The following is a 15,483-nucleotide window of genomic DNA, read 5'->3' on the forward strand; positions in this document are numbered from 1 at the left end:
CCGAACCTGTCCCCGACAAAATAATGATCGTCACGCTATGAAAGAACGGCCGCTAGAAGAAGCTAAATAGTAACATTTCTGTTCAGTAGGGGAGCTAGGAACGTTTTCAACAGTTCAGTATCGAGCAAAAAAAATTATATTATATCACAGACGAGGTATAGGAGTAGACCAATCACCCAATGTATTTTTCTGTCTCACGCTCGGGGGGCTCTAGAGCCCCCGTACCATTCCGTGTCACATCCTACCGTATCATCCAGAACTAATATTGTGGAACCAATATTCTACGATGGCGCTGTTGCTGATAGAATTTTAAATCTCATGTCGAGGATTCTAGTTCAGACTCCGCGCGGATGCTATGCCTAAATGATGAATGAAACATAAGAATGTTGTTTCCTTTTAATTCTATTGCGCCTGTTACGCGAGTGCGTCGAAGGAGACGTAATGTAATAATAATAATAACGTAACGTCTCCGGCTGAGAATATTTTGGTCCCGAATCGAATCCCGCACGGAATGATTTTTTTTTCGTTAAATACTTTTTTCTTGTTCTTTCTAATACATTAGTCTTCTTCCCTGTGCAATTACAATTACAACAGTGTAATGACATAATAATAAGAAATCAAATTAGTTCAATATTAGTCAAATTAAGAACGTACGTTAAATTTAATTTTAAAAAATACGACGTTGATATCACTAATCTCATTTGACTATTTATTTAATAAGTAGTTTCGAACATTTTTTAAGGGTAATTAAATTTAAAAAAAACAAAAAGAATTATTTAAAAATACAAAATATATTTCAGTATATACCATTAAACCCGATTCTTTTTAATTTTTTCAGTCTAAATTTCATTTTGGTATCTTTTTTAGTTCAAAAGTTATAGCAAAATGTTCGCCTCGACGAAACCGGGATTCGAATGCGTTACCTTCACACAGAGTTGGGCACTATTTAGATAACAAATTATTTAAATAATGATTCGAATAAAAGATGCGGAATGATTGAAGCGGATTTATTCGAACTTGGAATAATTTTTTCATCTTTTATCTGTATCTTTTATTCGAAGGCTTCGAATAAATCTTCGAATAACTTTTGCCGAGCGCCGAGCTGCAAAGACCCAGCGAGGACGGACGACATACAATGTAAGCGGATGGAAAATAGCGCACGAATAAAAGTTTAAACTTTCAGATTTTTCAATATATCCTCATAAAATTGTGACGAGCGAATGGAGGGGATTTTCCTGATGAAAATGAGTTCAAATTCAGTTTCACTGATACGTAATGTTACGATAAAAATTATAATCTCATTAAAGACAGACCAAATGATGTCGTGTTTGGACTCATTTTGATCGGGATAAGCTCTAAAACTCATTCGTATTAGCAATATTGTTCTGATTAAAAACATAAAACCATAAATTGCCAATAATGCTCGATTCTCCATCTGCTTACATTGTAGGCTGTTGGTCGGTCGCTGGTCTTTGAAGTTCCGAGCTCATAGAATCGCGAGATATCGGTGTGAAACAACTACCAATCCAATTGCAAAACTTCTTTATTTTTCATTATTTTTTTATGGGACTTGCGCCAACTAATTCGTGGCATTCTTCTGATTAAAATGACACTAAACGCGGTACAAATTGGACGGTATTTAATATTTTTATCCGTACATTTATTCGAAGGCTTCGAATAAATCTTCGAATAACTTTTGCCAGCTTGACGAATAAACGACGACGACGCCCGACGAGGACCGTCGAGCGCCGAACGGCGAAGACCCAGCGACTGCCAAACGGCATACAATACATATAAGCGGATGGAGAATCGAGCATTATTGGCAATTTATGGTTCTATGTTTTTAATCAGAACAATATTGTTAATACGAATGAGTTGTAGAGCTTATCCCGATGAAAATGAGTCCAAACACGACATCATTTGGACTATCTTTAATAAGATTGTAATTTTTATTGTAACATTACGTATCAATGAAACTTCTTCGATTACACTCGAATTTGACCTCATTTTCATCGGGAAAATCCCTTCCATTCGCTCGTCACAATTTTATGAGGATATATTGAAAAATCTAAAAGTTTAAACTTTCATTCGTGCGCGATTCTCCATCCGCTTACATTGTATGTCGTCCGTCGTCGCTGGGGCTTTGAAGCTAAATAAAATTATTTATTCGATACTCGTCGAATAAAGATACTTTTTTTATTCCAACCTTCGAATAACGAATAAAGATAAAGTATCTTTTGTTCGAATCGTTATTTATATAATTTTTTATCTAAATTAGGGCTGCTTAACTTCTTTTCTACAATCTCCTCGGAATGACAGCAAAATCGATTGAAAACAAAATTCTAAACAAATGCCGAGAAATCTTGTTGTCTCATTCTGCCGCGCTTGCTTTCTTCGTTGCGCCCAATCCCCGCCTCCAACGTCCACCGCGTAGAGAAAAACATGAGCGAAACGGAGCGCGGCAGAATGAGACAGCTACGATTCTCCTTTCCCCTGTGACTGCCTAGCTTGTGGGACGACGTCGTACGCAGTGGGGGTCTCTTGTCGAAAAAGGAAGATAGTGGAAAGAACCACGAGCGGCTCATAAGCCACCAGTTCAGCAGCCCTGATCTAAATAATGCCCAACTCTGCCTATGGCATACCAAAATGACTAGCATTCAAACGGAGAGAATATCCGTCTCCGATATAATGTTGCACGGAGAAGCGGACAGCAAAACTCGAAAACTGTCGTCGCTGAGGAGTGGAAACTTCTTTATTTTTCGTTATTTTTTTATGAAACTTTTACCAACATATTCGTGGCATTTTTCTGGTTAAAATGAAACCAAATATAATATAATTCCGATGGTATTTACTTGTGTAACAAGCGATAAAAGTTTCGAACACAGAGAATGACAGCGTATGGGAAGGAAAGAGCCGCGAAGAGTCGCGGCCGCCGGCACAGATCAAAATCCGCGTGAGCGCAGGCCTTTAAATGAAAAATTCAACTTCTTTATTATTAATTATTTTTTTATAGGACTTTCACCAATATATTTGTGGCATTATTCTGATTAAAATGATACCAAATGCGATATAATTCGGATCACATTTACACTAATTTCCCGTGAATGTAATTGTAATGGGGAGTAACTTTCATCGTTCATTACACACGTAAATATCATCGGAATTATATTATATTATATTGAAGCGTCGAATATAAAAAAGTATTTTTACACGATGGATAAATTCTCATCTAATAAAATGATTTATTCGATACTCGTCCAATAAAGATGATTTTTTTTTATTCGAACCTTCAAATAGCAAATAAATATAAAGTATCTTTTATTCGAATTTTTATTTAAATAATTTTTTATCCCAAATAATGCTCAACTCTGCGAGGGCCGCTAGCGGCGTGAAAGATTTACTTAATATTTAATTTAATTTAATTATTACAAAGAGTGTATCATGAACAAAGAGTATGCACTTGGAACTGTTACAGAAGTATGTAAGATCACCCTTTCGATGAAGTATCGAATGCGGTTTATGACACGAGCGATTGGAATCCGCTTCTTTTGAGTTTAGTGCACACTGCATATTTAGCCTTCCTTTAATTAGTTTTGGAGGCAGATCTCTGGAAGTTGTGGATGCATTCGCTTGTTCGGTCTGGCTTGCGACTCAATAGCGATTGTTGGCGTACCATAAAACTACAGATGTGCCACAGAACACAGGTAAAGGGTTGAAATGTGCAAACACTTTTGTTCTTTCAATGATTGTCACAAAAAATTGTTCTTTTTTAAATATGGGTGGTATGTACTATGGTATTGAGTTGTAAAAGAGTGTTAAACAGAGCTGCGATGCAGCTCATAAAAAATTAGTAGAAGGGAGGGAATAAAGAGTAAACTAGAATGTTTCCGAGTAAAATTATTTAAAAATAGTTCTAATATGTTTTTAAAGTCATCTAGTGAAAATCTTATGGTCCTGAGGTGGAAAAAATATTCATTCATGAAAGAAAATTTTTTTTAATTACTAATAACAGTAGCTAAATATATGAATAAATTTAAGATAGTGTTGATGACAATAGCCCATTATTAAATTAATATTCAGGATGATCGCTTTAAAACCTCGATATGAAATTTGTATTTGTTCGAATTTTTCCGAGTTTTCCATTTTTCACAACTAGAGTTTGCAACTACAAAATTGGAAAAAAATAAAATACGTATCATTACAATTAATAATATACTTAATTTATATTAATTTGAGATTTTGTACACAAGATTTACGTGTTAGTTACATATTTCATGTAAAACAATTAAGCTGTACGTTCTAATCCTGGTTAAAAAAAAAAAATGCTTTCGGTTTTATGCTAAAAGACGGCCCGGTTCTGTTCCAGGAAAGACGGCCCGGTTCTGTGCCATGCTAAAGCGGCGATGTCACGAAAGTGGGAACGCTGAAACCCCGGGCGTGAGCACTCTCCTATCCTCTCTGCCATAGAGCTTCTGAAACCTGCGTTCGGTCTTGGGGACTTGCCGGCCGCAGCAACCCCTGGCACCTCCGTTGTGCCCGCCGATGCGTGTACGCCTGGCCCTTCTGGCTCATCGCGCCCCGTTCTAAGAACGTACGCGAAAAGAAAGTCGGTGCGCTTCATGCCGACCGCGCAAAGCAGTTGTTAACACGCGTCCGTTGCGTATGCAACACTTGTATATATAGTTTTAGTCTTATGTATTATAATTGACGCCGCTTAGTATATTAAGTTGTGTATTGTGTTGTCACGTCCGGTGGTTCGACCGCTAAAGACTAAAAGATTATCACGAAAATCCGATAATGCCACACGAGAGGTAAAACGTAGAAATAAGATAGTATAATAAGCAAATATATATAACACAAGAAATTAAAACCCTGTTAGCTTAAGCGCGCAATACCACAGCATAGCAACAAGAAATTATAGCAACTACGAAACACGCAAATGAAGATCGGTTTACATTCCGAAAAGCCAATAACAATGGCATCACGCCATGCTGAGTAACGAGGTAAAGATGCCGACTCCTTAGTAAGAAGACCCTGACGACAAGGAGCCGACCAGTCAAGAGAAAACTAAAATATGCAAGGTGGAGACTTTTGGGTCAGCATTCTGGGAAACATTGAATTGGCCATCTTATAAATAGGGAGACCAACCCCTCAAAAGTCAGTACAAATCCAACAATCGTAAACCAATAAACTCGCGCTAATTCGGCCCGCTAGTAAAAATCGGAAAATTGTCGTAAATCGAAAAGTCGTGATACCGCGCAACTGGGCAGTATTCACCAGTGATACGAATCAAGGCGGACATTACATCTACCTCACCGCCCGAAGAGTTACACCTCGGTAATATCATCACTACTATTGTTACCATTGTCTTTGTACCAACACGATTTGTACCCTCCCTTGTATATGCGTTCTTTGTAAGCAACCTCTGTAACCTCATAATAATCTGATTCAGTTCCTAATCTTGAATAAATTATAAGTTGTTTGTTATAAAAAGGGTTCAACCTTCATTTAAACAATCCTCAATTACCCGAACCGTAGCCGGTGAATGCAGGTAGGTTCGAAACTGCGTCCTATTCCCTAAAATTGTAATTCAGCCCACTTGGGACGTAACAATACAGTTAATTAATTTATTTTTTATTAATTTGACAAAAATGGAAATTTATTTATTTATTGTTTTATTAATTAATTAATTAATTATTTGTTTTTAATTAATAAATTTATTTACTTATTTTTTATTAATTGACCCTTATGTTACGTATGGAGAAGTTTCCTCCACTTTCATTTCGATTAGAAGCTCTAATCTCTTTTCTGAGAACGAAAAGTCCCTTTCGAATCAAGTGACTAACCTTATAGATTCCGTTAGATCGGTGAATATTCTATTTGGCATTCAATAATTCTTCTCTGACCCCGCATTGCCAGTGCGTCAAAACCGTGCAATATAGGTAAACATATTCAATTGTAAACCATCCTTAAACTCATTCGCGACACAGACATTTGTAACAGAACTTATTACAGAATATATGTGTCTTGTTGTAAAATCGTGAAATCTATAAACCCTTAATTATTGCCTAATATCCTAATCTAGTAATTGAAAGTTCCCACACGATACAATCTTACCGCTCGGATTGTATCGATTAAAAAAAATATATATATAAGTTACGAGGCTACTAACAATCATAATCGTTAATCCAGCAAAGATTTCTCCAACCTAGTGGCTCCCTGATTTCATATTGGGTGCGTCCACGAAAGCTATACTATCCTAGCGGATCCCCAGTTTCGCATTGGGTTCTTCCGTATCATAAATATGGTTTCAGCATCCTCCAAACAACCAGGCAGGAAGCCTCGTTGGACAGAGGACGTCATGGAACAAGCCTTGAACGAAATAAAGTAATATTCCTTATTTTAAATTAAAATCCCGGAAGGAATCGGTTTTTGAAACTGTTGCGTTCCGTTTCCATGTTTCAGAAAAGGATCAAGCATTCGCGGAGCGGCGGCACCTTTTGAAATCCCTTACACGACGCTGTACAGGCGGGCGAAGGGCATTGCAAGATAAAGATAAAGTTATTATAGTTATTGTTGGATTTTTCATATCTAATTTGTATACAAGCAAAAATAATCTCTGTGTTGAGAAACACTTTAGAGTGCCAGGAACGCGGAGCCTGATTATTATCCTTAGCAATGGGACTCTGGCAGTACCCCGACTCTTAAGAGTCGGGGGGTGTCATAAACGCATTTCAGGCCCAGGCCTTTTCTTTCGTTTCTGGTTTCAAACCTAAGCAACGGTTTTCCGTTGCACATTTTTCGTTAGTCTCGTCCAGAGTGTCGAGGTATCAAGAGTTAAAAGAATCCTTCCGAGTCTCTTTGAATAAATTAGTTTTCTTATTAAAATCAACTGTGTGTTTTTTATAATAAACCCCATATCCCAATAGGTTATGGGCCAAGTTACCTATTAAACTCAGTTTAATTGTGTACTATCTGCGTAGTGTATTAAGTGAAATAACAGACCGTAAAGGATAAATAAAATAGTTATAAGCAGTATATATATACATTTGTGTGTGTGCATAGTTTTAAGTGTACAGTTAAATATGAAGACAATAAAACAATGGCAAATTTAAATAGAAAGAGAAACATTCAACCATTTAATGATGAAAAGTACAGTGTATGGAAATTTAGAATTCGTTCATTGTTAACTAAACTAAAGGTGATCAAAGTTATTGATCAGCCAACTCCTGATATGCTAACTGATGAATGGGTCGTAGCGGAATTATTCTGGAATATTTGTCAGATTCTTTTCTTAGCTTTGTGCAATCAGCAAATAGTGCTAAGCAAGTGCTACGCGATTCGGACGCTGTTTATGAGCGACAGAGTCGGGAGATGTTCTGAAAGAAACTGACAAAGTGTCAAATTTATTAATGACTTTACCTGCTTCCTATGATGGTATAATAACCGCGATAGAGACATTATCAGATGATAATTTAACATTGGCGTTCATAAAAACCAGATTACTGGACTACGAAGTGAAGCTAATGAACGAAAATCGGCACACAAGTTTAAAAGTACTTAATGCAGGCTTTCAAATAAATAAAACAAAGAAAAATAATTATGAAATTTCGAAAAATTTTAAAAATCAATATATTAATAATAGAAATAAATCGTCTAAAGGCTATAGCCGGTTTTGGGGGTCAAATCTGCCCTGGAAGGGATTTTATTCCAATTTACGCCATTCGATAGCCTACCAAAAAAGATACCTTTCAACCAAGTTTTAGCCCTATAGCTCATCTGTAAGGGTAGTTATAGAGGAAAAACGAAAATCCAGTTTTTGGCCCATTTTCCCCATTTAATGACAATTTTAAATTCTGAAAAAAATGTGACACATTTCTGACACCAAACCGCATACTTTGAATCGTTTTCAGATTTTTCCGTTGCAAACTTTGGCTGTAAAAATCGAAAAACACGAAAAAAATCGAAAAAATGCAGATTTCATATGGAAATCGAAGAGACACTAGAACAGAATTAATTTAGCAATGAGATATTGTCCTAAGTATTATGCTCAATTTTTTTCAAATTCCTGCGATTGGTGCGTCATAGTAGGAAAAAATAAAAACCACTTTTTTCGGCGTTTTTTCCGTGAAAAACTAAGTTATAATTATCGTAAAAATATATTATGTAATATTAAACATCCCTAAGTTCAGAAAAACATCGTCCAGACTTTAAAAATTGCGTAATACAAAAAATGACAATTATACTACGCAGGATATATCCCAATATTTCGAAGGTATTTTCAACGGCACCGGTTGGTGCAGTAGCTATGGTCTCCGACTGCGGAACCGCTGAAGACTTTTTGGACGAGGTTCGAATCCCGCCCCGGTCCAATTGTTTTTTTTCTTTAATCAGATGTTTCTTCGATTTCTAACCGTATGATTGTTGTTACGCTGTTGTAAAAACATTTTTTAACTATGTTTAAACTATTTCTTAATAATTTTCCGGAAAAATATTTTTGGAGTACTTTCGGCCTTTAGTCATCTACGGACTTATCTACTTAACATTTTTTTACATGGAATAAGTGCATCGACTTGTCTATTAAATCTTTTATCTTTAGTCGGTACATTACTTATTGTTAATAATAAATCTAGTGTTATATTGGGATCGGGAGGTATTGTTGTATCTGTTTCTGTCAAGTAAAAATATTATTAGGGATATTCGGAAAACGAGGTTTATGCTTCGGACAACTATAACCATTGTTGTCTGGAAAAATTCCTGATGAAGGACATTTTCGATTCAGGACTTTGGGCATTTAACTGAAACAATTGAGCCGTGGGCATTGCTTTATTGAGGTGTTCCAATAGTCTTTGCTGTTTTTTATTATATCTTTTACAAGCAACGGGCAGCTGTCGCAGAAAAACGCCGTTTAAAAACATATCTTCCACTGATATTTTTGATTTTCCGGAAATGACAGAAGACGATTTGAAGATACTTTTCACGGGATCATACCAATTATCTCAAGCTGTTTCGTATTTGGCCGAGATAATGGATGAACACGATCATAAAATTAATGTCCGTTATTTAATAGAAAATAATAATATTGTAAAATTCGAAGTAAAATCGCGACATATCAACCGCAAAACGTACAAATGCTACATAGATTATATACCAAACTCAACTGGTCATTCCGGTATAAAACGGTATTGTTGTGAATGTGCCAATGGTAATCGCACTATTGGATGTTGCTCACATGTAGCTGCTATCATTTATTATTTATCTTATGCTCGATACGACACAGACATAGTTCGGGTAGCAGAGTTGCTCACCAGAATTTTCAATAACGACCAAATAACGCCGACAATTGACGAAGATAGCGACTGTTTGGCGTCGACCGAAGGTCGGAGTCGCCGGGGGGCCGGGACCACTCAGAAATGAGCGCGCGAGGAGGCAAGGAGAGACGGGAGAATTAAACCCTTGTCCTTCGGGAAAATGCACTTTATTTTACTTTGTCACGACGCACGAGGTGCGAGGCACTCGAGAGCGCGAGAGAGAACGCGCGCACGAGAATCGCGAGCCGGCGAACGTACGGAGATCTTGCGCGTGCAAACTTCTGCCGTCGGATCGCGAAGAGGAAATCTTGAGCGGCACGAAAAGCGTGCCGCCGCGAGACGGAGATCTTCTACGCGGACGCCGGAAATCTTGTCGCGAAACAGAGTGCACGTAACGCGGCGCGGGAGATCGCGAGAATACTGCTCCCGAATGATGCGAAATCGCGAGAGTCTCAGAGCGCGAGAAATGAGAATCTCTACTTATCGAGACGAGAGCGGACAGACGAGCAAACGTGCTAGAGCGATACCTTGCGATTGATGAGCGTTCAGAACGTTAAGAGAGCGAGAAGGCATACGCAGGTGCCTTAAATAACAAAGACCGTCGAATGTGGAGCACCGTGATTGGAGCTCGTACATCGGACGATCCTTGTTTGTCTCAATTTGAAGGATTCAAGCTGTGAAATTCGGCCAATGAGAATTGAAACGGTTGCTACGCGGTGTCGAGCAACGGCGACACGCGCTCTTGCCGCGTGTTGGCATACGCGACAAAAACCGTATGAAATAGCGGTCGCCAGTTCGACAATAGGCACCGAATTCCACAGCTTGAATCCTGAACAACGACGAAGACAGAAAACGCCATACATGATTCCACTGCACACCAATCCACCTATAATTATTACAGATAAGTATTCCTAATAATACTTCATGTATATATTTTCTGTCACAAAAATAATCAATCCCTTATTCCATGTAAAAAAATGTTAAGTAGGTAAGTCCGTAGATGACTAAAGGCCGAAAGTACTCCAAAAATATTTTTCCGAAAATTATTAAGAAATAGTTTAAACATAGTTAAAAAATGTTTTTACAACAGCGTAACAACAATCATACGGTTAGAAATCGAAGAAACATCTGATTAAAGAAAAAAAAATAATTGGACCGGGGCGGGATTCGAACCTCGTCCAAAAAGTCTTCAGCGGTTCCGCAGTCGGAGACCATACCCTAGTAGCACAAAATATTGTATACATATTCATACAATATTAAAAAGAGATACAATCTGTTTTTAATATTTAAATATACATATAATATTTATTCTACATTAAGAAACAAATATTCTTTTTGAAATATACAGGAAATATCTATTTCATGTTACGAGAAAAATATTTTTTTCTAAATATAAAATGAATCTTTATTTAATATTAGAAATGGAATATTTTTTTCCTAATATACAGATAATATTTATTTCATATTATGAAAAGAATATTTTTTTCTCATTATAAAATGAATCTTTATTTAATATTAGAAATGGAATATTTTTTTCCTAATATACAGATAATATTTATTTCATATTATGAAAAGAATATTTTTTTCTCATTATAAAATGCATCTTTATTTAATATAAGAAATAGGATTTTTTTTTAAATATGCAGGAAATACTTTTCATGGAAAAATATTTCTTCCAGAATATGGAAGTCATACAACTTTCATATTACGAATGAAATATTGGTTTCAAATATAAAATAAATCTTTATTCAATACTGGCAGTAAAATGTTTACTTTTAATTTACTTTGAATTCGAGTGTGTCACTTAATCGACATACATTTATATTATAAGACATTACGAACTTTTTAATCTTATACAGTTCAATCACGTTGCGTGAGACATAAGAGTTATGATTAATTAATTAATTAATTAATGTTCTTCCAATGTGCGACAAAGTTGCACGAACAATAATCGTAACTCTTATGTCTTACGCAACGTGATTGAACTGTATAAGATTAAAAAGTTCGTAGCAACAGACTCCCCATAGTATTGGAACCTATTCGAGATCTTTCTCGGCTTTGTCTAAACAGAGTCTGGAGATTATACTCGCTGCGCTAGAAAATATAAACATTCGACTGCAGTCAAAGTATTTGGGAGAGGTCCTGGCCTTATTGCAGCGGAGATCATTCATTCTTTAGCGAGCAATCTGTGTTGGGACGCAACGTATACAATGTGAGACCCACGAATGTATCTCTAGAATGAATTTGACACCAAATCTCAAGACTTCGACCACCCGACTAGAAGAAATATATCAGTCTAAGTGTCGAAGGCTCTTGAGCTCGAAGCGACGGGACTCGTCCGATTTTTTGTACGACTTTCCGGCGCCATAACATTTACAGTTTAAGACAACGTCTGGACCATTTTCTAGATCTCACCCCCAATTTTCTCCCACTTTGCTTCATCACCTCCACCACAATTTTTGCGTTCTAGTCTTCAGTCTTCAGCCAGCTCTTACATAACGAACGGTTTGACTGCGGAACGCGACCTATATGTATACATAGTATAATTATAGTATAGAATAGTATAGAAAAGTTATTATAGTATAGAATAGTATAGAAAAGTTATTATAGTATAGAAATACGTAGCGTGCGTGTAGTGTAATAATACAAACGGATACCTCTCTACACCTGCATTTCATCGATCGCAGAAAAGGTAAGTACATTTATGTAATGTATAATAAATAAATAAATATATATATATATTTCATTTTCTAAAGACTTGCAATTAAAGTTTTGGTAAATGTTACGTTTAGGGGAGGCACCTTGGATGACATATGTTGTCAAGGTCAACATTCTGAACAACTTTTCTCTATACCTTTATCCGTCGCTTGGACTTAGTTTGCGAAATAATTGCAAAAAACTTTCGTTAAATTTTGGTTACAAGTACAGTTTATTCTCATACAATCTGTCACTGAACACTAATTGAAATATACAGAATCATATACGAGTTGTTTTGTGGTTAGTTTGGCGGTGAGAGCCGCCCGACTACGCTTACAATGTTCCACATTTTGATTTCGTACATGTGTTTTTATTTCACGCGTACGTTGCCAACCCAAATGACTTTTTTCCTTAATACTTGCTTCATTTCCACGCACATATTAGTCGTTTTTGCCTTCAATACTGAAAATAACTGTTGCATTTTTCAAACATTTTTTGTTCATAACTTTTTAATTAAAAACGAGCAAAAAGGTGACCTTGACAACATATATCAAGGTCAAGGTCATCCGAGCTGCCTCCCCTAAACGTAACATTTATCAAAGCTTTCAAAGATAGTTTTTCATATACCATTTATTTTGCAGTTACACAATTAAATTTCACAATGGCCGAAAAACGTTACAAAAAATATAAATTTATAAAGAAACAGATAGCTTTCAATCAGAGTCAGATGAGTCTTCATACCGAAGAAGAAAGTATAATCATGCCAAATAATTCGACAACAATTAATGACCCCGTCATATCCGATCAGAGTTCACAATTTGATCTTCAAATTACAAATAATAGGAGTAACACAAATTACATTACAGATGATACATCTACTGCTTTTAGAAATTTAAAATTAATTACCTTTTTAAAAACATGGTCCCTAGAAAATAAAATCAATCATACCCAACTAAACAATTTATTAAAAGGCTTGAAGGACTTTTTTCCTGATTATCAGATTCCACGCGATGCACGAACTATATTAAAGACTATGCGCTCATCAAGCAATATTACATCACTTATTAGCAAAAAGAATACGATAGCTCAATATTCATATTTAGGTATAAAGCCGCATTTATTTACTTTATTAGAAAATGAAAGTGTATTGACGGAGCTGAAAGAAACATTTATGTTTCAATTAATTTTTAATGTCGCTGGTATTCCACTTTCAAAAAGTTCAAATAAACAGTTTTGGCCCATTTTATGCAAAATAGTATTGAAACATTGTACGGTGCCCCCTTTTCCAATAGCAATATATTATGGCGATGCAAAACCTAATTCCTTGACTGATTATTTAAATGATTTTGTACATGAATTGAACGATATTTTAGAATATGGATTATTTTACGATGGTAATAATTTTAAAGTAACTGTTATATGTTTTACGTGTGATGCACCTGCGAGAGCATTTTTAAAAAATATTAAAGGACATACGGGTTACAAAGGTTGCGAAAGAAGTACAGAAACGGGTATATATTACAAAAAACGAATTGGTTATGTAAAACGTGACGCTAGCGCTCGAACGCATTCCCATTTTGAAAACTTTCACGACATTGCTCATCATCAAAATAATCAAACAACACCTCTGTTAAATATAATTAAACTCGATATAATAAAACATTTTGCTCTAGATTATATGCATTTATGTTGCTTAGGGGTAATGAAAAAATTACTCGGTCATTGGTGCAAAATACAACTTGGAATTTCAGATAAGAATAAATTATCAAAGAGAATGACATCTTCAGCAAAATATGTACCCAGTGAATTTAATCGTAAATCGCGTCCCATATCGGAGCTACCTCGATTCAAAGCTACTGAGTTCCGACTATTCCTTTTATACTTGGGACCCATTCTGTTAAAACAAATTCTTCCAGATAATTATTATGATCACTTCTTGTTATTTCATGTCGCTATTAGAATTTTATTACATAATAAGTTATATCCAAACGCAGAGTGGTTAAATACAGCTCGGGGAATGTTATTTAAATTTGTTGACAATTGTCCTAGCCTTTATGGCAGAGAATTTTGTACATATAATATTCATAATTTAGTGCACATTTCAGACGACGTAGAAAATTTAAGATATTCTTTGGAGGAATTAAGTTGCTTTCCTTTTGAAAACTATTTAGGAAAGCTAGTAAGCATGCTACGTAGATGGAATAAACCTTTAGCACAAATAACAAATAGATTATCGGAAAATGGAATGCCTACAGTCACGGAAAATATTAATACACAAATAAGGATTACAATCAGCAATAACAGAAAAACAATACAACTTCCTTATTTTAAATTAAAAGCGTATGGATTTTGTGACCGTTATGTCTTTTTAAAAAATGAACATGTCCTACAAGTCACAGACATATTAGAAAACAGAATAGTTGGGAAATTATCAACAAACTTAAAAAATTTTTATAAACACCCTATTAAATCCAAAATAATAGGATTATTTAAATTTGATAAATTGACTGATGAAATTTTGTCTTACGAACTAAATGAAATTTTGTACAAATCATTCGTAGTTAAATGCCATTCATATTTCGTAGCATGTGAACTGCTTCATCAGTATCACTAAATTTAAGTTTAATTACGTTATTTTAAAGTAAATATTAATTGAGGTATTTATAAATTTATATTTTTAAGGATTATTTTATATAATTTTTAAAATGTCGCCAACGAGAAAAGTATCCAAAATTCCAAAACACAATATATCCAAAAAGCGCATTATTTTCGAATCATCCGATTCATCTGATTCTTCGAAAGAAAGCCAACCAATTGAGCCATCGCAAATAGAAACACCAAGTAAGTCGGAAAATAGACAAAAATGCTAAATCTTTATTATAAATATCAAAATAGTAATCAATTATACATATAATAAGATAATAAACTTAAGGTGATAATAATACTTTGTGATATTCTCCACAGATGTACATAGTATAACAACAAATAAGGATGAGGGACAATTGGCCGCATTAAGTCGGCAATATATCGAAATAAAATACGACGTAAAATTAATTTTAAATAAATTAGAGAATATTGAAAGATTATTAAATGTTAGAGTAACGGGTGGAAGCAGCCATGACGAATTAGATAATAATTTTCTAAATCAATTACCATTAGCGTCGGTAGTTGCCATCAACGATTTTGATACGATGATATCAGAACACACAGAAAAATTTAATTCGCTGGTTTGTATTTACTGTTGTTTGGTATGTGGTACATATATATAATCTGTAATGTTGACATCAAATAAATAATGGCATATATTTTTCAGGTACAACTGTTATATCTAGTCGGTGGAGACACCAACAAAAAAATTATTTATAATATGCTTCGGAAAATTATGTCAAATGAAGCAGCTACGAATTATTCCGGATAAGGAAAGAAGAAAAAATTATCATTTGTAAATTTAAAATTATATGATGCTGTAATGAGT

General features: G+C 35.2%; 1 protein-coding gene across 1 annotated transcript; it reads left to right on the top strand.

Moving 5' to 3' along the window:
* Window positions 1-14,700: 14,700 nt before the first annotated feature.
* Window positions 14,701-15,277, top strand: LOC143363748 (uncharacterized). The gene is made up of 2 exons (XM_076804288.1): window positions 14,701-14,849; window positions 14,973-15,277. The coding sequence occupies exons 1-2, from the start codon at window positions 14,714-14,716 to the stop codon at window positions 15,275-15,277; spliced, it is 441 nt and encodes a 146-aa protein (XP_076660403.1). The 5' UTR covers window positions 14,701-14,713.
* Window positions 15,278-15,483: the final 206 nt, after the last annotated feature.

The sequence above is a fragment of the Halictus rubicundus genome, unplaced genomic scaffold (genome assembly GCF_050948215.1).
Source record: "Halictus rubicundus isolate RS-2024b unplaced genomic scaffold, iyHalRubi1_principal scaffold0111, whole genome shotgun sequence".
Classification (NCBI taxonomy): Eukaryota; Metazoa; Arthropoda; class Insecta; order Hymenoptera; family Halictidae; genus Halictus; species Halictus rubicundus.

What these genes read in the sequence shown, in the direction of transcription:
- LOC143363748 (XM_076804288.1), top strand. Translation starts at nt 14,714, where the DNA reads ATGTCGCCAACGAGAAAAGTATCCAAAATTCCAAAACACAATATATCC. An exon ending in ATCGCAAATAGAAACACCAA is followed by an intron (nt 14,850 to 14,972) that starts GTAAGTCGGAAA and finishes TATTCTCCACAG; the next exon opens with ATGTACATAGTATAACAACA.